This window comes from Hyaena hyaena, unplaced genomic scaffold (genome assembly GCF_003009895.1).
Source record: "Hyaena hyaena isolate Hyena2069 unplaced genomic scaffold, ASM300989v1 scaffold_1167, whole genome shotgun sequence".
NCBI lineage: Eukaryota > Metazoa > Chordata > Mammalia > Carnivora > Hyaenidae > Hyaena > Hyaena hyaena.
Genome location: NW_024081799.1, coordinates 421,014 through 446,239, shown reverse-complemented (window position 1 = coordinate 446,239; position 25,226 = coordinate 421,014). Strand labels below are relative to the sequence as shown.

The 25,226-nt window shown below is 50.5% G+C and overlaps 1 protein-coding gene across 2 annotated transcripts; it reads left to right on the top strand.

Moving 5' to 3' along the window:
* Positions 1-447: 447 nt before the first annotated feature.
* Positions 448-25,138, top strand: MMP28 (matrix metallopeptidase 28). 2 transcript variants are annotated; one of them, XM_039222617.1, is made up of 8 exons: positions 448-783; positions 12,637-12,716; positions 12,942-13,129; positions 18,552-18,776; positions 21,192-21,437; positions 22,716-22,865; positions 23,158-23,325; positions 24,142-25,138. In XM_039222617.1, exons 1-8 carry the CDS (start codon positions 673-675, stop codon positions 24,534-24,536), a joined length of 1,563 nt encoding a protein of 520 aa, XP_039078548.1. In that variant the 5' UTR covers positions 448-672; the 3' UTR covers positions 24,537-25,138. The 2 variants fall into 2 exon arrangements, with proteins under 2 accessions (XP_039078548.1, XP_039078549.1); XM_039222618.1 differs by lacking the exon at positions 18,552-18,776.
* The last annotated feature ends 88 nt before the right edge of the window (positions 25,139-25,226 follow it).

The window sequence follows — 25,226 nt, the reverse complement described above, 5'->3', positions numbered from 1 at the left end:
CAAGTTAGTTGAGGCAGGATTTACACGGCTAGCAAAGAAGCGGCTCTGGAAATCAAACACAATTCTTCTGACCTCAGGGCTCCTTCACTCCTGGCCCAGAATCTCTCTCCCTGCCGGCCTGGCCAAAATAATCAGTGACCCTCTGGTAGGCCAGGACCCCCGTCGATCGAAGTCTTAGGTAGCTACAGTCTCCAGAAGACCCTTCTTCCCCCGCCGTCCCCGGAGAGTTCCGGACCAACTGGAGGTGGCTGGAGAGAGAACGGGTGGGCAGGGCTGCGGCGGGCACCGGGCCAGGCTGTGCAGCGGGAGGAAGAGGCTCCGGGACGGCGGCGCTTTCCAGCGGCTGAGCGGAGTGGGTGGGGCCGGAGTGCCCGGCCCCCTCCCCTCCTCCCTCTTTTCCTCCCTTGCCTTCCAGGTCTCCCGCCGGCGACCCGCGAGCAGGCACTGCCTAGTCTGCACCACTTCGGGCCGGCTCCCGGCGAAGCAGCCAGAGGGGCCGCCCGGCGTTCGGAGCCGGAGCACCGGCGCGCCCCCCAGGCCCTTCCCCCTCTGCACCCGGGCGGCGCAAAGCTGGAGCATCCGCGGGGTCCCGGGGACCGCTGACCGCCTCTGGCAGCCGCGCGAGCGGAGGCTCTCCACGCGCCCGCGCCGGGTAGCGAGGACGGCAGCGAGATGGCTGCGCGTGTCGGCCTCCTGCTGAGCGCCCTGCAGCTGCTGCTCCGGGGCGGCCTGGACGCCCAGCTCGCCGAGCGCGGAGGCCAGGAGCTGCGCAGGGAAGCAGAGGTAAACGATGGGTGTAGGGCGGAGAGGGGGCCGCGTGCTAGAGACCCTCCAGAATTTAGCAATCAGGTCACCCAGCCGTCCCATCTGAGCCGGCAATCTGCGTTACCCTCCCGTTGTCCGCCCTCTACACACTTGCACACAAAGAATCTGGGGAGCATTTTCCCCCCGTGCCAGGGCTGGAACCACCCAGGCAAGTTGATCTACATTGATTTTCCCTGACGGGGGAAGGAGGGAGCGACAAGATGGGAGAGGAAGGCAACAGCTGAGAGAGAGGTGGCCCCTGCAACCCAGTTTGACACGGACCTAGTGTCCCTTACCGCCTAGGCTAGGGAGACTTAGCCGTTCATTCATCCGATGCCCGAGCCAGAAGCTGCAGAGCCCCCCAGAGTGGTGAGGAGGAGAGGGTACCGCTGACTGGCCAGGGACACAGGAGACAGCAGTGGAACTAAAGCTTTCTGGGCTGGTGCTGCCACTTAGCAGCTAGTCAGTGCCCAAGCTTGGGACTAGTTTCAGAACCTGTAAAATAGGTAAGAGTATTATATAGGTCTCAAGAATTGCTTCTAAGGACCTTTGGAACAGTGTTTCAGGACTGAACCAAGAAAGGGGGCAGAGAGGTGGAGGTGAACCTTAAACACTTGCCATTTCACTTTCCCCCTTTTGGGACCACCTGCTTGCTGTAGGTTGCACAAGGGGAACTTTTTGATGGCAGGAGTGGGGATCCACTTGGGGCATCTATTTTCCAGATAAAGGTGATTGTAAGAATACACCAGTATCACTTCCTTCTTCCCCCAAAGAAGCATCTCTGTGTTATTATCTATTCTCAAGATTAGGACCGTTAGTCTCCACTATTTTAAGAAGTTCTAAATTTTTTCTTTTTTTTTTTTTTTTGAGAGAGAGAGAGCACACGTACATGCACACAAGGGAGAGAAAGGGAGAGGCGGGGGGGGGGGGGAATCTCCAGCAGGCTCCACTCTGGCTCAATCTCATGACCCCAAGATCATGACCTGAACCAAAACCAAGAGTCCATCGCTTAACCGACTGAGCCACCCCTGTGCCCCAAGGAGAAGTTCTAAGTTCTTGAGCCCAGTGCCTTGCCCTGAGACTCTTGCTCCCTAAGAAATTCATTCCTGTTCTAAAACTGCCAGCCAAGAAGTTCTCAATACCTCACATTCCTCTTCCTAGAAGAGGTGTGCTGAATCTAAGAAACTGACCTAACAAAGAGGCCTCCATTGAATAGCTGTTCCTTCCATCAACCAGCTCCAATCACTATTCTGGAATATTCAGAAATTACCTTGTTTCAACAGGTAATTGAACTGTCTCAAACTGCTTCACCCCCTCCCCTTCCAAGCACTGGTCTCTTGTTCTGTGCTCTCTACTTTTGCACATTTGAGAATCACTGTGTTTCACTGAATTTAGAATCTTACAACATCAAGTGCACAGTCCTCATGGCCCCAGGAGAAGGCTTCTGTCTACCAAGCCAAGTCCTGTTAAGAGTCCCGCCCCACCTCCCCCCAAGTCTGGGTCCCAGGCAATCCTTGGCAGGAGAACAGAGACAATATCTCTGCTGCCCATGCCTGTGGTGGCCCCAGATGGAGAGAATTTTATCTTGGGGTGTGCTTGGGAAACATAATACTAAGCAGATTGAGTCTCTTGCAGTCTATTTAACATAGTTGGGGGAATGGGATTATTACTTCTAAGAACAAGAAATATTTCATTTTTTTATGTTTTATTTATTTCTGAGAGAGAGAGAGAGAGACAGCGTGAGCAGGGGAGGATCAGAGAGAGAGGGAGACACAGAATCTGAAGCAGGCTCCAGGCTCTGAGCTAGCTGTTGGCACAGAGCCCGACACGGGGCTTGAACCCACGAACCATGAGATCATGACCTGAGCCGAAGTCGGACGCTTAACTGACTAAGCCAACAAGGCACCCCAAGAAATATTTCAAATGTATAAAAAATCCTGGAAATGTGTAATGGGTGTGTATGCATCTTTATATGCCTCTGCATGTACATATGTATATATATATATATATATATATAATGCAAATTGGGTGGTGTGAGTATGTCTATATGAACCTCTGTATATCGTCAATTGCATGAGCTTCAGTGTCAGACAGACTTGTGTGCAAACCATAAGTGAATCATTTAATCTCTGTGAAGATTTCTTCTCTGTACAGAGGTTAGTAATAATGCCTCTTTCATAAGACTGTTATGTGGTTTCATTGAGATAATGTATGTAAAATCCTCAGCACAATGCGTAGTCCATAGAAAGAAGTCTATAAAAGGAAGTTGCTCTCAGTGATGTTGCTGTTATTATTATTTATCTTTACCATTATTTTAGAGAACAGATTAAAGTCCTGGCTTGGTGACTAGCTCTCCTAGAACAATAACATAGGACAAAATATGTGAGGCAACTATTTTCAGCATCAGACAAGAGGCAGCACAGGGCTATAATTCCTAAGAGATGGTGTTGCAGTTACTATGGCTACATTATAAATGACCCCAGAACGTAGTGAAGTCAAACAAACATTTATTATGTTCATAGATACTGTGGGTCAGAGTTTCAAACAGGGCACATCAGAGCAGCTAGTCACTGCTCTATATGTCTGGGGATGGGATCATCTGAAGACTTGCTGGCTGTCAGCTGGGGGCCATAATTCTCTCCTATGGGCCCATCCACATGGGTTCTCCATGTGAGCTAGTTTGGGCCCAAATGTGGTGGCTGAGTCTCCAGAATGAGTGTGCTGAGAGCGAGACAGAGAGAGAGTGCAAAAGTCATATCCTCTTTATGACTGAGACTAGGAAGTTGCACAGCATTGCTTCTGCTGCACCCCATCAATTGGCTGGAGCAGTCACAAGCTCTAGATCAAGAGGAAGGAAGGTAGACCCCACAAGTGGTGGCAGGGGTGTTGAAGTCATTGTAAGAAGAGCATGAGAGAATGCTTTTATTGTTGTGGTCACTTGGGGAAATACAACCATCCCCAGAAGGGAACCACACAAAGTGAGCCCCGTGATCGCGTTGGCTCTTTGCTCAGGTATAATTCCCTGACTGCGATGCAGAGAGCTAGACCCCCAAGTGAAGCCCAGCACTCCCGCTGAGCCTGTGGGCAAAGTTCAAAATTCAGGACAGAGAAGGAAAGAAAGAATAAAAACTAGCTGTGTGATCTTGAGCTAGTTTCCTCACTTCTCCAGGTTACAGTTACCTCCTCTGTTAAAATAAGCACGTTTAGCTCCTTAAATAACTCCGAGCACTAACATTCTTTGCCTTTGGTGTGTTTGTGTGCCAGTGACTCTGTGAGTGTGTGTGCATGCACACACGTGTGTGTGTGTGTACATTTCATCTGCCTGTATGTCCATGTCTGTCTGTGTGCATGTGTCTGCGTTCCGTGTCTCTGTGTGTATCCCTATGCCATGTGTGCCTTGCTGTATGTGTCCCTTATATGCATACAAAGTAATAAAGTTGAGGCTTTTCCAAAGTAGGCTTTGCCTGGGAGGAGACTGACTGCTCACAAAGCTGCATTATGAACAAGTTTATTGTTGCCCACTTGGGAAAACTAGGGCTGCTCATGACACTAGTGAGTAGGAAGGGCCTCCACTGCTGAGTTGCAAGATTGAGAGTTAATGAATGACCTCATCACCTCACCCCCACACACACACACACATCCCAATCAAGCCCTATTGTGTTCCTGGGTGACACAGACTGTCCCAAGGGATCTGCCTACTGTGCTGTGCTTGGACTTTCTTTAAAACACCCAGATGGTATGTCCAAGACCACCTGCCTTCCCTTTGGTGGTCTATGCATATCTGCACAGCTACTCCCAGTATGTCAGTACAACAAGAGTCTGGCTCATTCATTTCTCCAGGGAGACATTGGAGCTTCTGTGGAGTATCCACCCCCAGATGCAGTGTCTGTTTCTCATACCCCAGAGCTATTCATTTGGCTTTTTGTGAGTCAGAAGTCCAGAAGTCCGGGCGTGGAAGCCATTCCCTCAGCTCAGCTCAGTGACTCAGGGGCGCAGGGTAAATAGAGGCTCTCAGGGGTCCCAGAGAACCATGAGTTGGTGGAAGAGCAGTAGTCAAACCGGTTTGAAAGCCAAGAAATCTAGCAAAAGCTGGGTGGTGGAAGCAGGAACAGAGCAGCGAGATGGGTGGACAACTCTTCCTAAACCCATCCTTGGTTAGGGCATGATTTTGTGCCCTAAATTTAGCCCTGCAAGCCTAGTAAGGACCATTCAGAATGATTATTTGGCATTCAAAATAGTTCAAGAGGGGTTTAGGTGGAGACTGACCAGATAATTTTTTCCAGCTTCCTTAAGAACAAAAAATGAAAGGAGGGGGGATTACAGCAAGAGGTATCAAGACCACACCCAGACAGAACTTTGTGAATATGAGGCTAGGGACAAAGGAAAGGGGGAGGAGAAAGAAATGGAGCCAGAGGGAAGGGGAGGCATTTGCCCAAAATAAAGGGAAAGGGGTCAAGCTGTTCCCACTGCCCTGAGGGCCTTCAGTAGATCCCAGGATCCAGAGAGCAAAAGCGAAGCATCCTGGGAACATATTTATCTTTGGGAAGGAACATGCTGGGGTCCTGCTGAATACCTGTGGCTTGTCAGAAGACCTGTTTGGGGTGTGATGGGAGACATGATCCCAGCCTCTGTTGAAAGATGGAGTCTACCACCTAAGCAGCTTCTTTCCTCTGCTCTGTCCCTGGACCTACTTGCAGAGGAGCCCAGGGGGAATCCAGCTAGAAACATCCCCAGCTTTTCCTTTTTCTCATTTGAGAATTGTCTCCCCAGTGGAGAGAGCAGGTTGGACACTGTGCCTTCAGTTTTAAGGCCTCTGAGTCACTTCATTGAATGTGAAATAAGTGGGATAGGTTGAGAGGATCTGAACTTACTTAGAATCCTTTACAAGGCCCTTCTTGCTCCCTGAGGCTTCCTTTCCACATCTTTAACATGGGATCAGCAACACCTGTCCTGCCTATGTTCTTGCAAGGCAATTCTGAAGCTCAAAGTTGGAAAGCCCTTAAAAGCTCTGCACTAATCAAGGACTCACTGTGTTCCTGATCACCAGAAAAATATTTTTTATTTCTAGAACATGCCAACGCAGAACACCAACTATCATCCCTTGCATTTTGACTTGGTTAATAGTGCTCAAGATGTATTGATGACAAAGGCAATCACATAGAGTCACTCTGGAAAGAATAAAATCATAAGGAAACAATATGAGATGAAATAAGTCACAGGTGAAGCAACACAGTTTCTGCATGAGCTTGCCATTTTGCAGCTTAAAAAGTCTTGGTCTCAGTTTTGGTCCTGCAGTTCTTTGATACGGAGGGTGTCACGGCCAACTCTGTAGACTTAAGACTGGGCCCTGCCCTTCCTAGACTTACCTAACACAGTTCCTTTCTAGCAATAATGCTCTGTGATTATAGGGGGAAAACAATGTTTTTAATGGGAAAACTATCATAAAGCTTTCCCAAGACATCTACTTACTGGATTTTTACCACACTCCAATGAGAAACCTAAGGCATTCTTACCCCCATGTCACACCTTGAGTCACAGAGAGGTTAAGTAACTTTGCCATAGTTCACACAGCTAATCAGTTAGCTGATGGTAGATGAAGCTGATGTACATTTTAGCTCTAATCCAACTCTCTTATTCTATAGAAGAAACTGAGGCCCAGAGAGGCCCAGAACTTGCCTAAGGACACACAGATCTTAGTAGCACAGGAATAAAACTCAAGACACAGCCCAGTGCTCTTGCCCTTCCAGGTCAGTGACTCAGAATTCTTGACTCAGGCCTCAATTCATTTTGCTACACCTCATTGCTAGTCTTGCCCTGCTCCAAAATCGCCAGAATTTCCCCATCCCTCAAGCACTAAAGGGGCTGGGCTCTACACACCCTCCCAAGGCAAGTCAGGACAGACGCAGGACTAGAGCCCCAGAGTTCTAATTCCACTCAGCTTCCTGGGTCCCAGGGAGAACCATTTTCATTTTACCCAGACACCACAGCCCCTCCCAGGGCTTCTTAGAGACAACTCCCTGGGGAAGTGGCCCAAGCCCTGAGCAAGTGGGTGAGGCAGGCTGTCACAAGCTTCTAGGTCTGAGCAGGGTGAATCACAGAAGGGCACAGTCCTCCACCTTCCTCTCTGCTCAGCTCAAGCCTTGGGATCCGCAGGATGGGTGGAGAACAGGGAAAAGAGAAAACGTGGTGTCTGGAACTGCAAGGTGGAGAGGAGCACCCAGGACACAGCCTCCATGGGGGTGACCCCAAGTGGAACTCTAGGGGTCCCTAAGAGATCCCAGGAAAAGCCCTAGGAAAACGACAGCCCAGAAGGGAAATGACACCTCCAAGGTGTTAGTGTTGGAGCTAGAATGAGAACAGGAGCTCCACCTCCTAGTCCTGGGATCCTTGGCCACACTGTCACCTGCCCCCACATGCTTGCTCTTTATCCCACACAGACAGGGTATTTCTGTCACCTTTGCAGGCAAAAACTGAGGCTTGGCAAATGGGCTCGCAGAATAGGGTTAGGGGAGATCTGGCAGAGCAGAGGGTGTCTCAAACCTGCCTCCTCCGCAACCAGGGATGCGGCTCTATCTCCAATCAGCAGGACTTTAGGGCCTTCAACACTGAGGACCTGGTGGGGCCCCTTCCTACATGTGGTTTTAAAATGTTCATATTAAAAATATTAATGTTCATGGTGCACCTGGGTGGCTCAGTTAGTTAAGCGTACAACTTTGGCTCCGGTCATGATCTCATGGTTCATGAATTTGAGCCCCATGTCAAGTTCTGTTCTGACAGCTCAGAACCTGGAGTCAACTTCGGATTCTGTGTCCCCTTCATCCCCACCTCTCCTCCCTTGCTTGTGTACTCTCTTTCTCCCTCCCTCTCCCTCTCTCTCATAAATAAACATGAAAAAATTAATGTTCATATTAAAAATTAAATATAAGGGAATCCTTAATTTCTGATCATTGCTATTATAATATGTTAGTGCTTTTATGGAAATATAGAATGTCAAATTCTTAAAATTTATTTTTCTCATTCCTTTGGTTTCTCTTGGCCTGGTCACGTGCTCTCACAGCCTCCTGAGAATTCAGCTCTGCCTTGCAACCCACAGGGTCCTAAAGACCAGTCAGGAAAAGTGGCCCAGGATTTCCCTTCCAGTGGACCCCTGAAAAAAAAAAAAGGCCTCCACCCCCATCCTGCCCTCCACACCACCTTGCCTGCCAAAGTACCAGGCGTGGCAGCCCAGCCAGGAAACAGGAGACGCCGCTAGTCAATACCCCCTCCCTTCTCCTGCTCTGTCCAAGGCTTCACAGTTCCAGAACCGGAGCCAACTTTCTGATAAGGGCTGGGCGGGTTTGGGGGGAGGAGCACAGGGAGTGCCAGCCTGTTAGCCTGTGACCCAGCCTCTCCCAACTCACTCAGAATCTGCTTCTAAGGGGACATTGATTTCCTGGCTTCCTCTCGGACAGTCACTCTAGGGGCACCTGGGTGGCCCAGTTAGTCAAGTGTTGAACTTTCGCTCAGGTCATGATCTTACAGTTTGTGGGTTCGAGCCCCACATCGGGCTCTGTGCTGACACTCAGAGCCTGGAGCCTGCGTCAGATTTTGTGTCTCCCCCTCTCTCTGCCCCTCCCCTGCTCACACTCTGTCTCTCTCTTTGTTTAAAAAATAAACATTAAAAACATTTTTTAAAAAAGCCACTCTATCCATCCTCAGTGAGGGAAGGAGAGGAGACAAGGAAGAGAACCAGGTATCTGGCTAGGGTGAGGCAAGTCTAAGATAGAGCACCTGAATGGAGAACAGAGGTGTAACTGCCTTGTTCAGAGCGTTTCCCATCTTGTAGACGGGTTACATTCCAAAAGTCTGTTAGTTTTCTACTAAAGTAAATCAGCTAGATCAACTGTTTATTGAGTATTTACTATGCATGCTAGATGTCCATTGCTTTACTTCATCCTTTTGAGAATCTTGTGAGGTTATTCTTGTTGGGTAAAGAAGCAGAAGGCTCAGAGATGTTAAGTAATTTGACCCGGGCCACCCAGATTTCAGGATCAGAAACAGATTCTTGATTCCAAGCCTGGTGGCTTTTCCATGATGCCACACTATTTTAGGCAATAAATAGTCTTCCAGATTAAGCCACTAGAACCCCTTTAATCCATTATGCATCCCCAAATAGTATACATTTGGAAAGGAAAAAAAGAAAATAGTACTGAAATATTAATAAATTAGTGCAGAAAAATAATAAAATAGACTTGGAGAGTATTCTTTTGTCTAGAATAAGGGTTTCTTATGGAAACCCTTTATTGAGAATAGGATGTGGAAGTCGCTGAGGGCAGATATAATAAAATTCACAAAGCAGAGGCTGGATGTTTGCAAAAGCTTAGGAACTTGCCCATCCTGGCTCTTAGTGTCTTGTTTAATTCTCCATTTGCACTTTTTCCTTGAGACAGCAGCTGTGATTGGAGTTGATTTAAGAAATGCAGCAGGGGCCCCTGGGTGGCTCAGTCGGTTAAGTGCTGACTTTGGCTCAGATCATGATCTCGAGGTTTGTGAGTTCAAGCCCTGTTGGGCTCTATGCTGACAGCTTGGAGCCTGGAGTTTGCTTCAATTCTGTGTCTCCTTCTCTCTCTGCCCCTCCCCTGCTCACACTCTGTCTCTCTTAAAAATAAAATACTTTAAAAATTAATGAAAAAAAAGAAATACAGCAAAGAGAAGTGCCTAGGTGACTCAGTCAGTTAAAAGCATCCAACTCTTGGTTTCAGCTCAGGTCTTGATCTTGCAGTTAGTGAAACTGAGCTCCATGTTGGACTCTGTGCTGACAGCACATAGTCTGCTTGGGATTCTCTCTCTCCCTCTCTCTTTGTCCCTCCTCCCTTGCTCACTTTCTCTCCCTCTCTCTCAAAATAAATAAATACACTTTAAAAAAAAAGACAGCAAAGAAAGTGAGTGAGAGAGCAAGTAAGACAGAAAATTATTTCCTCACAGGTAACACAGCAAGGACGGTAAAATTGGAGAGACAATGTGTGTCTGCATAAGAATTAAGCAGCCAAGGGGAACCTGGGTGGCTTAGTTGGCTGGGTGTCTGACTTTGGGCCAGGTTATTATCTCACAGCTCGTGAGTTCAAGCCTTGCATTGGGCTCTGTGCGGACAGCTCAGAGCCTGGAGCCTGCTTCAGATTCTGTGTGTCCCTCTCTCTCTGCCCCTCCCCCCCCAAAAAAGTGAATAAACATTAAAAAAAAAAAAAAGAATTAAGCAGCCGAGGTGACATTTCTTTTAATCCATTGATGAGGCTTTATCAGTGACAAGGGCAAGCAGGGACCCAAGTGCATGGTTTCGCCGAAGGGTAGGGCTGAGGATAGGTAAAGGACAGTGAGTCACACACTTCTCTCCACTGGCCTCCAAACATGTGGTTGTAGGGAGAACATCTTCCAGGTGTGTGGCAGCAGACAGTGGGTAAAAGGCATTTGGGCCACCAGATGTTCTCCAGTTACAGATTTCCCCGGAGGATCACATCCAGCTGTGATATCACAGCTGTCACCTTATCTACATGCGGGAAGATTCTGGCTTCTCCCTTGAGCTCCAGGATCATACATCCAGGGCCACCTGACACCTCAGTGTTTATCTTCATCCCATCCACCCCCATCTGTTCCTCCCTCACCCCGGTTTCCTCGTACAGTCTATAGCATCACCATCCAAGGCAAAACCTGAGGAGCCATCCTGGATTCTTCTCTTTCTTTCATTCCCCACAATTAACCCCTCATCAAGACCCAAATAAAATACCCATTTCCTTCCTACCCTGGTTGACAGTCCTGCCTCTCCCTGTGGCCTCATCCCATGTCCTGCTGCTTCACACTTCCTGTGCCTAGCCTTCCTTCTGCTCCTTGGACACAGTAGCATCGTTCCTAGTTCAGGGCTCTGCTTTGGCTGTTCCTCTGGCTGGAATACCCTTTCCCACCTCATTGCACAGCCAGCGACTTCTCATTCTGTAGGACTCACATCAACGATCAGCTCTTCAGATGTTCTTTCCCTGACTTCCTGGCGGAAAGTTTCTCTTTAAGTTATTCTCCATCACATCACCCAGTTTCTTGTCTTTATAGCACCAAAAGTGCCCTCTTTACTTGTTATCTGTGTTTATATTGTCTGTCTCTATCCACAAGTGTATAAGCTCCTTTAGGAGCATCTTGCTGACTATTGCAGGGTACCTAGTACATTGTATGAATTAACAAATGAATGCATAAAAGAGTATGTTGCAGGGTTTTTTTATATTTATTTATTTTTGATACACAGAGAGAGAGAGAGTGCACAAGCAGGGGAGGGGCAGAGAGAGAGGGAAACAGAGAATCCGAAGCAGGCTCTGTGCTGACAGCAGAGTGCCTGATGTGAGATTGGATCCCACAAACCACGAGATCATGAATGACCTGAGCCAAAGTCCAATGCTTAACCAACTGAGCCACCCAGGTGCCCCATGTTGCAGGTTTCTAATTCAAAAATATGTATTTTTTAAATTTATTTTTTATTTATTTCTGAGAGAGAGAGAGAGAGAGCATGAGCAGGGGAGGGTCAGTGAGAGAGGGAGATACAGAATCTGAAACAGGCGCCAGGCTCTGAACCAGCTGTCAGCATGGAACCCAACACGGGGCTCTAACCCATGAACCATGAGATCATGACCTGAGCTGAAGTTGGACACTTAACCGACTGAGCCACCCAGGCGCCCCCCAAAAAGATGTATTTAAATAATCTCTACACCCAGTGTGGGACTTGAACTCATAACCCCAAGATCGAGAGTTGCATGCCCCTCTGCCTGTGCCAGCCAGGTGCCCCCCAAAACTACTTTTCCAAGGAGACAAATTTTTAGACAAACCATAGAATTGAGAACAAGTGCATTTGTTGTTCACAGAGCCTTAAATATATCTGCATGCATGTGGGGTGGGGTGGGGTGGGGGTGGGATTGTTTAGGAAAAAGCCAGAAATAGAAAGAGAATTAATTCCCAATCCAGGCATGACAGAACCTGCAGGTGACCAGCCCAACTTCTGATCAGTACAGGGCAACTCTGAGAGCACCTGGGTGGCTCAGTCAGTTGAGCATCCAACTCTTGATATGGGCTCAGGTCACGGTCCCAGGGTCGTGGGGTAGAGCCCCGCATCAGACTCTGCACTGAAAATGGAGCCTGCTTGGGATTCTCTCTCTCTCCCTCTCTCTCTCTCTGCCACTCTCCACCTCTCAAAACAAAAAACAAAACAAAACAAAACAAAAAAAAAACAGGGCAGCTCCCTAGAGATGTGATGCTTCAGGAGCAGACTTGAAGCATATGAACAGTGTATATTTATATTTATAATAGCTACCCTATATGGGCCCCTCCTAGGTGACAGGCATTGTGTTAAGTACTTTGTATTCACTATTGTGATTAAGCTTCATCAGGAAGCCTGTAAGTTATTTACTATTTCTAAGCCCCTTTTACAGATGAGAAACTTGTGATTTACAGAAATAGCTTACCTACAGGGATTGAAACCCAGGCCACCGTGACTCCAAAGCCCCTAACTCCACTGTCCAGAATGCCCTGCTATATTCCTGACCATGCCATGAAATATGCTGGGTGGGGACTACTTGGCCAGTTTGAAAATTATGAACGCTAAGGTTCAGAAATATTGAGTGACTTGCCCAAGACCATTGAGCTAGTCAGTGGTGGCTGGGAACCAGCTCCAAGTCCTTCCAACTTTGATCCCAGGGTTCCTTCTCCTTTGCTGGGACAAAAGTGAGACTGGGCATGATTTATGTGCCATGGACCCTCAAATACCAAGAGAGGGTAAAGGATGCCATATGGTGGGAAGGCTGACATTCTTCTCTCCCCCAGGCATTCCTGGAGAAGTATGGATATCTCAAGGAGCAGGTCCCCAAAGACCTTACCTCAACAAGATTCAGCAACGCCCTCAGGTAGGATGGAGGGATGTGGGGAACTTAGGAGTGCCAGAAGGCAAAGCTTGGGTCGCTTCCTCCATCCTCCTGGGAGGCTGGCCTCCCACCTGGTTCCAAGAGCCACAATTCATTGTGCCCTCCCTCCCCTGCCCCCAGCCTCCTGCCCTCTAGGGGAAGCTCCCTGCCCTCTCCCCCACCCCCCGCTCTTGCTCTGTGGCCCTTTATCTCAATTCCTCCTGACAGGGAGTTCCAGTGGGTATCCCAGCTGCCCATCAGTGGTGTGCTGGACCCTGCCACCGTGCGCCAGATGACGCAGCCCCGCTGTGGGGTTGCAGACACAGACAGTCAGGCGGCCTGGATGGAGAGGGTCGGTGCCTTGTTTTCTGGACGCTGGGCCAAAATGAGGCGTAAGAAACGCTTTGCAAAGCAAGGTGAGCCCTGTTTAAATCTAGCTGAGCTGGGATTCCACAACACCTGGAAGCCACGTGGCCAGAGAAAAACCAACAGGCTTTGTCTCTAGTCTTCCCTAGGGCCAGAGAAGGGGGAGCAGTGGGTGAGCAGGACCCCTCAACTGGAGGGCTGTGTTTGTGAACACAGACATTTGTATTACAGTGACACCTACATCGATGAATTTTCATTGGGCACATATTTTCCACAGCAAACCCCATCACCCACTTCATTCCTCCATCGGTGTGTGATGCAGGGCAGCTCCACCATTGCCAAAGTTTTGCTTTATATTTTCCCAAAGTCATTTTCATCAGAATTGATGCTTTTTTAACAAGGATTATTCAACATAGATGTGACTTATTGATCAGCTTTATTTTGTCTATAGTAGATTTTAACAGCTTTATTGGAATATAATTCATATACCATAAAATCTACCCATTTAACATATACAATTCAATGGGTTTTAGTATATTTGCAGAATTGGGCAATCATTACCACCATTTAATTCCAGAACATGTTCTTCACCTCCAAAAGAAACCCCATGCTCTGTAGCAGTCTCTCCTCCTCTCTCTCTCCCCTCTCCTCCCCCTTCCACACAGCCTCTGCCATGGAGCATCTACTTTCTGTTTGTATGGATTTGCCTCTTCTGGACATTTCATCATAGCTCCTTTTTATACACTACAGTTTCTGCTATTGTGATTTTCCTTTTGTAGTTGTGCTTTTATCTTTCCTTCTCCTCTTCCTCCTTTTTGTCCAAATCCAATCTTCCAGGGTCAAATGTTACAGATCTAAGATTTATGAAGATCTGATTACTTCCGGCAATTCTTCATCAATAACAGGTTTTACCGTGTGGAGCTTTAACATCTTGTTTGTACAAATTTTCTCTGATCGATGTTTGCAGTTCTTAAGATTTCTAGCAAGATGGGCTTGTTCAGTCAGGTTTTCATCTAAAGTGAAGTTTACCATGAGCACTTCAGGCCATTACCTCTTTTCATTTACATTAGCCACTTTCCCCAGCAATATACACGTTATGAGCAGAACAGAAGGCACATAGATCATTTTAATTTCTTAGCCAATCCATAAGGAAGTCGTGGGCAGCTCCCTTCAGCTACTGGAGGATGGCAGTGATGGGGGCCAGACTCTGGGGTCCAGACATCCTTGGTGTCTGTTCTGCATCCCACTGTGCTTCTGGAAAGGCAAGGTAGAACAGAGGGGCAGCCTTCCTGGAGCTGGGGCTCTGGGCTCAGGGGTGTGTCACTGCTCCATTTCCTCACCCAAGACACAGGCCCTTTCTGCTTGCAAAGCAGAGATGGCCCTGACCACCCAGGGGAAGGGGCTTGCAGTGGAGGGTGGAAGCAGCCCCAGACACAGTCTCAGCATACCACCACCAGGCTAAATATGGTTTCCCAGAGAACTGGGATGATGCCTCCTGGGCATCCAGGTTACAGCCTGAGTTCTAGGGAGACTTCCTTCTGGCAGCATCTTCTCATGCCTTCTCAAGGGAGTATCTGATGGAGTCCATTTGTCACTGCTCAATTTGGAGTACCCATTTGGGACAGAGATTCAAGCTAAGGCATCTCTCAAGCAGGTGGCCTTGCCCTGCCAGCCTGGCCCCATGTCATTGTCTGACACTGACCCCTGGTCCAGACAGCAGTGACCAGGTTAGGCAGGGACTGGCCCTCTTGCTCACAGCATGACCTGCAGCAGCTTGACATCCTTTACCCGCTAGGGGAAGAGTTTCCCTAGAAAGGAGCTGTATGCTTGGCAGACACTAAACACTTCCTAAGCCTTCCTTAGGAAAGAAAATGTAATAATAACAGGTGACCCTTATTGAGCATTTATGATGTGCCAAGCACGATTCTAAATGGATTAACTCATTTAATCCCATAACAACCCTATGAGATGGGTGTTATTATTATCCTCACTTTACAGTTAGGCAAACTAAGGGACAAAGGGCTTGGGGAACTTTCCCGGGGCCACATAGCCAGGGTGTGGCCAAGCCTCCTTGTCATTGGGAGGACTGAGTGAGATACCACATGTGAAAATACCCACAATTTGGGTAGGTGCTTTAAAAATGATGTGAGTTTCTAGGCCCATGACTGTCTATTCTGCGGGCAAATGCTATGCTGACAAAGTTGGGTTTCAGAGTACAGTTGCCAGACAAAATATAGGATGTCCAGTTAAATTTGCATGTCAGATGAACAACAAATAATTGTTTTGTTCTCACTTTTATACTAAAAAAATTATTTGTTGTTTATCTGACATTCAAATTTAACTAGGTGTTCCATATATTTATCTGGCAACCTCATTCCTAATGTCTGGTCCCCTCTGTGCCTGCAGGGGAGATTTTCAATAGCCCTTGGTCCTTCATGGAGCTGGTGGGGGTTGGGGCTGTTGGGGGTTGGGGGGCACAGGAGTGGATCTGATGGGAATTGGGGGGCACAGGGGTGAATCTGGTAGGGGTTGGGGGACACAGGGATGAATCTGGAAGAAGTTGGGGGGCACAGGGGTGAATCTGGTGGGGGTTAGGGGGCACAAGGGTGAATCTGGTAGGAGTTGGGGGGCACGGGAATGGATCTGATGGGAGTTGGGGGGCACAGGGGTGAATCTGGAGGGATTTGGGGGGCACAGGGGTGAATCTGGAAGAAGTTGGGGGGCATAGGGGTAAATCTGGTGGGAATTGGGGGGCACAAGGGTGAATCTGGTGGGGGTTGGAGGGGCATAAGGGTGAATGTGGAGGGAGTTGGAGGGCACAGGGGTGAATCTAGTGGGGGTGGTGGGGGCACAGGGGTGAATCTGGTGGAAATTGGGGGTCACAAGGGTGAATCTGGAGGGAGTTGGGAGGGCACGGGGTGAATCTGGTGACAGTTGGGGGACACAGGTTTGAATCTGGGGTAGAAAAGGAAGGAAAATGTAATGGATATTTACTGAGCACCTACCATATGCCCAGCAGCTATACGTTACTATTTCATTTGTCATTTCATTTTTACCAGAAGTAAGTCTTACCGATTGCTTTGCAAATAAGGAAACTATGGTTTGGAGAGATTCCATAATTTGCTATGTAAGGTTGTGTAAGTAGAAGTTCTGGGATTCCAACCCACACTCTTTCTGCATTTCCTATTGGAAGTCAGGACTCCAGGGTCCTCCCCAAATGAGGTGTCTAGGTTTCTACTCTTCCTGGTGTCCTTTTCCTTCCCTCTTTCCTTTTGGATTTTGGAGCAAGGGTGTAGGGGGTGCACTGCCAGGTGTGTCTGTGGCCTAGAGGTCACTGCAGATTCTAGTCTTGCCTGGCCCAGAGTTCAGGATGGGGCCATAGTGGCCAGCCTGCTCTAGGATGAACAGAGGGCTCAAGCTGCTGGCTAGGCCATTCCTTCCTTCCTGGTGGGCACACCAACGACCCCTCCCAAGGAGAATTAGCTATTTTCTTCTCTCAGTCCTATTCCTGTTTGTCCTCCCTATCCTCCCCCAAACACACACACACACACACACACACACACACACACAGATTCAGAGAATTTTTATCCTGCAAGCTGTCACCTTCCGTGGCTACCTACAGTGAGAGAAGTGCCCACCCTTTTCCTTTCTTGTCTGGGGAGTGAGGGCCCTCCTCTAATGGCAAAGAGGCAGAAGGAGCTGCCTCACTCTTCTAGAAGCTTGAAGGTGGGTGGGGAGAGTCTGGGATTCAGTCACCACAGCTGGGTGTGGAAGTGCCCAGCGCCAGCGAGTCCAGAGCTCTCTGAGGCAACTCTGGACCCCAGACTTTCCCTCTGCTGTCTTTATCTCCCTCCCTTCCTAAGAATTCCTCCCTCTTCGCTCCCAGAGGCTTGGTCACTGGCTGGGAGGGGTTGGGTGGCAGCCAGGCCAAACAGGCCCAGGGAGGCAGCATTGCCTTGAATGGAGCTTGCCTCGGGGTGGGAGAAAAGACGCGCCCCTCCCCCACTTCCATTAGGAATGGGGGGGAAGGGAAAGGTCATTCAGCTCCTCTGCTCTCTACCACCCTCCCTTCCATCTGGAGAATTTCAGCTTATGCAGAGCCCCTGTTTTGACCGAAAGGAGCCATGTTTACACAAATGTACAAGCCTTGAGTCTGAGCAAATGTGCCTGCTTACCTGTGTGGTATAGTGGAAAGTGCACAGTGTCAGATGTCAGGGCCTGGGCTCAGGGCCTAGCTCAGCTACTCGCTCATTCTGTAACCCTGGCAGGTCTGTTCCTCCTGGTCACAATTTCCCCAGAACACAGCAGAGAAGTTGGTAAGGAGAAGGCCAACCTTCCATCACTTTAGCCCTCTTCCCTGGTTTGGGCAAGAACTTCCCCAAGACGAAAGAGCAGGCAGTCTGAATCTTCAGCTGTTCCTCCAGAGAGAGAGAGGGCTGTGCCCACTGGCCTAGCCTGCCTACTTGTCACCCATACTTCCAGAATTCTGGTCCATTTGGGAAACTGGGGTCCAAAAGATAACATGATAACTGTTCACTCCTTGGACCCATTAGCCTGCCTCTGAGCTGTGAGTCTCCCACCACCAAGGTCATAGTCTGAGCCCCTAAGCATACAAGGCTCAGAAATAGTCTGTGAAAAAACTTGGGTTCTAGACCTTCTAAGCACCCTGGCCCTGGGTGTGCAGTGAGCTGTAGGGAGACTCAGTTGACCTGAGGCTTGGGCAAGAGGCCAGAATCTTAGGCCTAAGGGAGGAATTACATACAATTCTGGGCAAAGGAATAGAAACTAGTAACTAAGTGGAGATGGAAAAATTTCTCTCCATCTCAGTGAGTGACAAAACACACCCTTTGTTCTTATTTGTTTTCACCTTGGGAGCTCTCGAGAGTCCCTGAGGAAGTAGCAGAGAGGGCCAGGGGCCAGGGAAAGATGCTAATAAATGGGTCTTGGTAGCTTCTTAGGCAGCAGGCCTGAGGCACTAGAATGGGAGGGTCAGGCGGGTGTGAGGGGTAGAGAGGAAGAAGGGGTGAGAGGGGGTCACAGCTGTGGCCCCGGTGGCCCCGTCTTTCCTCCAGCCCCTGACACAGTAGGCAGGGGTAGGGACTTGCTGCCAGCAAGAGGTACAGAGTGGTTTTCAGGCTCAGCCCAGGCTGTGGGGAGGAAGAAGACCCCAGACCAGAGAGTCTTTCAGGTTTTGGGGGCTCTTCCTGGGCAGAGATCACATCTCCTCCGGGGAGCTCCCCCACCCTGGCTAAGCCACTAGACTGGGGACTCTCCAGGACAAAGGTAGTCCTGTGTGCAGGAGAGCAGTGCCTCCCCAGCCAGATGGGATCTTCCCAGGGCAAGAGCTGCATCTTGCCTTCACGTCCAGGACTCCCTCTGGATGAGGGCCTCTCTCCCCATCATTCCAGTCCCTGGAGACCAGCACCAGGTTCTGCAAGCAGGTGTGACTGACGTGGCCTCTCTGGCTGGCAGGCAGCAAGTGGTACAAGCAGCATCTCTCCTACCGCCTGGTGAACTGGCCACAGCACCTGCCCGAGCCAGCAGTCCGTGGGGCCGTGCGAGCCGCCTTCCAGCTGTGGAGCAATGTCTCGGCGCTGGAGTTCTGGGAGGCCCCAGCCACAGTCCCGGCTGACATCCGCCTCACCTTCTTCCAAGGGGACCACAATGACGGACTAGGCAATGCCTTTGATGGCCCAGGTGCTGACACAGAGGCTCTCTGTCTCATGGCAGGAGGGGAACACGGTAGGAAAGACAGTCTGGGGAGGGCAGTGGAGCCTATGCTCTCACTTTGGCCTTGTCCAAGCTGCACTCCCCTTCAAAGAGCCCTCAGGCTCTTCATCTGTAGAATGGGAACAATGGTTTCTGTCCAGTTGTGTGCCACATGGCTGAAGGGACAGCCAGATGAGGTTCTGCATGGAAAGTGCTTTGCAAATTCCAGAGTATTTTCTGGGACAAACTTCTGAGGTCCTGTCACCCACCCTCTGCCTCTAGACAGGCTATGACTCTCTTGTCCTCCAAACATGGATTTTTCCCAGACCAACACCCTAAAAACATCCAGAGGCCACCACTACCCCATTCCTGCCTTCCCTGCACCCACTACCACAGTCACTCCACAAGGCAAGAGGCATTCTATCCCAACCTGTCACAGAAGTGCTTCCCATTCTCACACCCCAGACAGTTCTCTTGTTTGCCCCCAACCTAAAGGCAGTTTAAACTAGTTTCTTCTCATTCTGCCCAACACTTGCTTTCAGAACCTGAACTCAGGCTTCCTGTGCATCTTCTGCTAGTGAGGAAAGGAGACCTGATCAAACCCCTTCATGGTAGGGACTTGAGCCCTTGTGTGGCCTGGGAAATAGGTCCCTCACCTCCCTTGCACTCTGCTTTCCAACAAGCCCAGTCAGAGCAAAGCCCACATCCAAGCCCTGCTGTTGGGACCCAGGATAGGACTGGGAGAAATCTAAGCTTTACAGGAATCCACATGTAACACATATGTATACTTGCATGTGACTCACTTCATCCATGATATCTACATGAGATGTTTATGCCCACACCCAGGTGAGGTCCAGTGGCTAAGACGGTGCTGGACTGGGAGAAAGCTCTCCAATTTAGGACAGGTGCTTTGTCTTTTTGAGTTTAGGTCTTCTCCCTCTGAAACCTGCCATCCGTCTCCCAGGATTATTGGGAGAATTGAACAGAAAGGGCTAACATTATTCAGACAGTTCGAGGCATATTCAAAACAGGAAGCACGTATTCCTCGTACACACAGCCCACTCCCCACACTCTGTGTGGTTCTTCCTTAATGGTAGGCATTCCCCCTTGGCCAGAGCCCCAAGAAGGCAACGCTGGAAGCACCCTCAGCAGGCTTCTAGGCCAACATCATCACCGTACAGTTCACTGATCCCTGCCCCTGCAGAAAGTGAACTGTGAACCATGGGGCCCTGGGAACTGCATGACTGATAAGCTCCCTCTGAGGCATGTCACAAGCTCGAACATCTCTGATGCAGCTCACTCCCTTTGCTCACTCCTACTACAAGCCTGGAGGTAGAGACCCACAGAGGGGCCCTGGCAGAGGAAGGCAAGAACACAAAAATATATACTCTTAAATAAAGAGACTATACACATCCAAATACCCACCCAGCACCCAGATCAAGAAACATTACCGGGGCGCCCGGGTGGCTTAGTCGGTTGGGCGTCCGACTTTCGCTTAGGTCGTGATCTCGCGGTTCGTGGGTTCGAGCCCTGCGTCAGGCTCTGTGCTGACAGCCAGCACAGAGCCTGGAGCCTGCTTCAGTCTGTGACTCCCTCTCTCTCTGACCCTCCCCTGCTCACGCTGTCTCTCTCTCTCTCTCCTAGAAATAAATAAAACATTACAAAAAAAAATTTAAGAAACAACATTACCAACATCCGGAAGGTCTCATGGTGCCCACCTCTGGGATAACCATTACACCTATTCCCGTATCTTTTTGGAAATAATTCCTGTGCAGCATTTATTATGGGCGAGGCACTAAACATTATATGTAACATACACATATACACACATCCCTCCTTTTTTTTTTTTAATGTTTTATTTCTGAGAGATGGGGGGGCGGTGGCAGCGTGAGCAGGGGAGGGTCAGAGAGAGAGGGAGACACAGAATCAGAAGCAGGCTCCAGGTCAGCACAGAGCCGGACAACTCGAACCCATGAACCATGAGATCATGACCTGAGCTGAAGTCGGATGCTTAGCCGACTGAGCCACCCAGGCGCCCCTACACACATCCCTCCTTAATCCTCAGAGTAACCCCGTGAGGAAGAAGTTCGTTATCATTATTCCCATTTCAGATCAGAGGGGCTGCTACTTGCCCAAGGTCACACAGCCAGAAAAGAGTAAAACCAGGTTGGAAACCCAGGCAGTTTGGTCCCATGCTGTGTGTACACCACGCTGCCTCTAGGCGTCCCCACCCCATAGCCTCGCCATCAGTTCACTGCTCCACAGTTCAGCCTCTGCTAGACGTCGTTAGGAGGGGAATTAGGCAGAAGACAGCCACATCCACTCCTTGGCCCCTGCGCGGGAAGGTGGGAATTTGGGGGCATAGCGGACGGTGGCTCCCCTGACCCTCTGCGCCGCCTGCAGGGGGCGCCCTGGCGCACGCCTTCCTGCCCCGCCGTGGCGAAGCGCACTTCGACCGCGACGAGCGCTGGTCCCTGAGCCGCCGCCGCGGGCGCAACCTGTTCGTGGTACTGGCGCATGAGATCGGCCACACGCTCGGGCTGGCCCACTCGCCCGCGCCGCGCGCGCTCATGGCGCCCTACTACAAGAGGCTGGGCCGCGACGCGCTGCTCAGCTGGGACGACGTGCTGGCCGTGCAAGACCTGTATGGTGAGCCCCCGCCGCCGCGTCTCCGAGGCCTGGACGCCCGCGCTGCAAGCAGGAGCCCGCGTCCCAGGAGTGGGAAACCGGCCTCCCCGCCATTGGCCCCTCCTGATCCGGAAGCCGCAGGCTCCCCCTCAAATCCGAAAATCTTCGGGACCCTGCTGTCCCCATGCTTGGCCTCTCGATCCCAACCAGTCCCGCGCCGTACCCCCCTCCCTTGCATCCAATTCTGGATTTCCGCCCAGCCCTGGCCTTGGCAGTTCCTCTCCCATCCCTGCCCAGCCACCCAGACCCAGTCCCCGGTCCCACGTCTTCCCCCATCCCAGCCCTGGGTCCCGCTCCGCTTGCTCTCCCCCAGCCTCCCTCCTCGCCAACGCTGGTGCCCACTTCCCTCCAAGCCCGGGCCTCTGCCTGGAGGTGAACTCAGACGAGGTCTGTTCCCCAGAATGATCTGACCAGTACTGCCGCCCATCCAGGCCTGTCTCCCTCAGAGTGCACGGTGCGTGGGCAGGGCGGAGAGCCCATGCTGTTCCTGCTAAGCAGCTGCTCTGGGGGAAAGCACTTTCCCCCTGGGAGCCCTCAGTTTTACCTTCTGAGAAAAGAGATAACTGCTTACTTCACAGGGCTGTGGTACTAATGGGTATGAACTTCTTTTGTACCCTAAGAAACCTACACAAACAGCTGCTGTTTTGTGAATGTATATTATCCATTCTATGTAACTATGTATAGTTATCAGGCACTTAACATACAATACACTCATGAGTAAGTATCCTTTTGTCCATTGATGAGGAGAATGGAGTTGAGAGGTTAGGTCACTTGTCCAAGGTCACACAGCTAGAAAGCTTAGACCCGGACACAGGAGCTGGTGCCAAATTCTAAGCTTGTCGGACTCTGCCTCAGTCTCCTAAGTGAAATATAGTGATGTAGTTATTATAATTGCTGTAACGATCACAGCCTGGGCCCCTGAACCATGTCCGCATGCCAACTTTGTGGCCAGGACTCAGGGAAGATAATCTTCTGCCCTTCTTAGTGCCAAACTCTTGTTTGGTCCCGCACTCCAACTGATCCTTCTCTCCCAGACTGTTGGGCAGGAGAGAGGACTTTTGAGTTTAGTGCTGTGGTTAATACTGGCAACCAAGGACAATTATTAAACCCCACCCCCACTCTCCTTCCCTGCCTCTCATACCAGAAAAGGATGAAAGGAACCAAAGGGGAGGTCTTGAGCCCTCGACACCCACCCCAACCCATGTGTGTTCTCTCCCTCTTCTCTCCTTCCCCATGAAGGGAAGCCTCAGGGGGGCTCAGTGGCCATCCAGCTCCCAGGAAAGCTATTCACTGACTTCGAGGCCTGGGACCCCCACGGAACACAGGGAAGGCGCCCTGAAATCCAGGGTCCTAAATATTGCCATGCTTTCTTCGATGCCATCACTGTAGGTAAGGTGATCCCACCTGTGCCTCACTTCCTTTTTCCTTCCTCCCCCACATCTCCAGGGGTCTCTGGAGCTGGAATACAAGGTGAGGGTATGAATCATAAAATCTAGAAATCCCAAGCCACAGGCATTCTGCGGGGTAGCAAACCACACCAAGCAAAACCCTGCTTCCTCCTGCGCACTTCCCTCTGCCCCCAACTGGGCAGGCCACATCTTCTCTCCTTTGTCTGGGAAGCAGCTTCCCACGAAGGAAGGCAAGAGGCCGATGGTCACTCAACTGTCTTGTCTCCGGACAGATGGGCAACAGCGACTGTACATTTTTCATGGAAGCCACTTCTGGGAGGTGACACCGAATGGCAATGTCTCCGAGCCACGCCCACTACAGGAGAGGTGGGCTGGGCTGCCCCCCCATATTGAGGCCGCTGCAGTGTCACTGGATGATGGGGACTTCTACTTCTTCAAAGGTACCAGCCCTGGGGCAGATGAGAAAATTGAGGCCTAGAGAAGGTAGGGGTTCTGTCCAAGGTCAAAAGAAAGGAGGAGTCTCAAGTCCAATCTGAACCTGTGACCCCAGGGACCTCTACCAGGAGGTTCCTTCATTGATGGATTGGGGGGCACGGGTGTGGAGGTTGTCCCAGAGAGAGAGGGTGGGAGAGCTGCAGAGAAGAGTCTAGAAGGGGAGCAGAGAACCACTCCCAAGCTCCGAGATCCAGTGGAAAGTCCTACCTCCTTGGAATCCGGGCTGTGTATGGTTGGGCTTGTCACTTAACTCTCTTCTTGAATGAGGAAAATAATCTCTTGGATTTCTTGGAGAAGGAGGATTAAAATAGCATAATGTCTGAGGAGCCTGCAGTATATTATTTGAGTAGTTTCATTCATCGAACAAATATTGAATGCATTGTATGCATTTGATACTGTTGGGGGTGTTATGGCTACAGTAGTGAACAAAACTGAAATCTCTGCCTTCATAGAACTCTGTGTAGAAATGGTAGTGACCGGCCTTCCCGGTAGTCCACTCCCTACTCAGGGAGGGACCTGCTTCCCACCTCCCAGGGATGGGTTCCCGCAGTGCCATCTGCCCTCTGCTGACACCTGCTGGAAGTCTAGGCCATAACAGCCCCTCCTTACTGGGTGTAAAGAATTATTAGTACTGTGTGATCCACTTTGATTATCACAAATACTATTTACCTTGGGCTCTAGGGTGAGGGGGACCCAGGTGAAGTGGAGGACCAAAGGGTGAGAGCCACCAGCTCACCCTTGGCTCTCCTCACGCCCTACAGGGAGCCGATGCTGGAGGTTCCGGGGCCCCAAGCCAGTGTGGGGCTTACCACAGCTGTGCAGGCTAGGGGGCCTGCCCCGCCACCCCGATGCGGCCCTCTTCTTCCCTCCTCTGGGCCGACTGATCCTCTTCAAGGGTGCCCGCTACTACGTACTGGCCCGAGGTGGACTGCAGGTAGAGCCCTACTATCCCCGAGGCCTGCAGGACTGGGACGGTGTCCCTGAGGAGGTCAGTGGCGCCCTGCCTCGGCCTGACGGTTCCGTCATCTTCTTCAGAGATGACCGCTACTGGCGCCTTGACCAGGCCAAACTGCAGGTGACAGACTCGGGCCGCTGGGCCACAGAGCTGCCCTGGATGGGCTGCTGGCACGCCAACTCCGGGGGTGCCCTGTTCTGAAGGTGCCCCCACCTCTTAGTGAACTGATGCCTTTATGGCCAACGTGTGTCCCCTGCCCCAGGGGCCAGCCCTCTCTTGGAAGCCTCTGAGCCTCCCTGCAGAAGACCAGACCATGTCTGCATCTGTTCCCTGGAGAATGTCTTTGTGCTCTCAAGGCATTGAACTTTGTGGGATCAATCCAAGCAGAAGCCAAAAAGGGTCTCAAATCCCATGGCTCTCCTCCCTAAGTTTTAGGGATTTTGTTTCTTCTGCTAAAGGTGCACTTCCTGTCCACGAGGCCGAAGCACTGGGTAGCCAGGGAGGATATAAAACTCCACGGAGAGGTTGCGACCACTTGGCAACCTCTCTTTCCCCTCAGGACCTCCCAGCTCCGCTCTTGGAAAATTGTCTTAAATGAGAGGCCTCACCTCCAGGAAGCTTGGGTGGGTTGGGAACAAGGATTTCCAACCTCAGAGAGCCTTGAGTGGGAGGGGGAAGGTGGTGGTTAGGACCCAGAACAAGAGGGAGACTGATGCAGGTCTGCTGGGCCTGATGTTTGGTAGGGGCTGGGGAGGCTGGAATAAAGAGGTGCCCCCAGCTTCTGGGCCTGGAGGCGGACATCAGTCTTCCTTGGGATGGTTTCCAGTGAAGAGCAGGTGGGGCACGAATGCTGGAGAGGCTGGAACCATGTTCGTTCACCCAAGTCAAGAC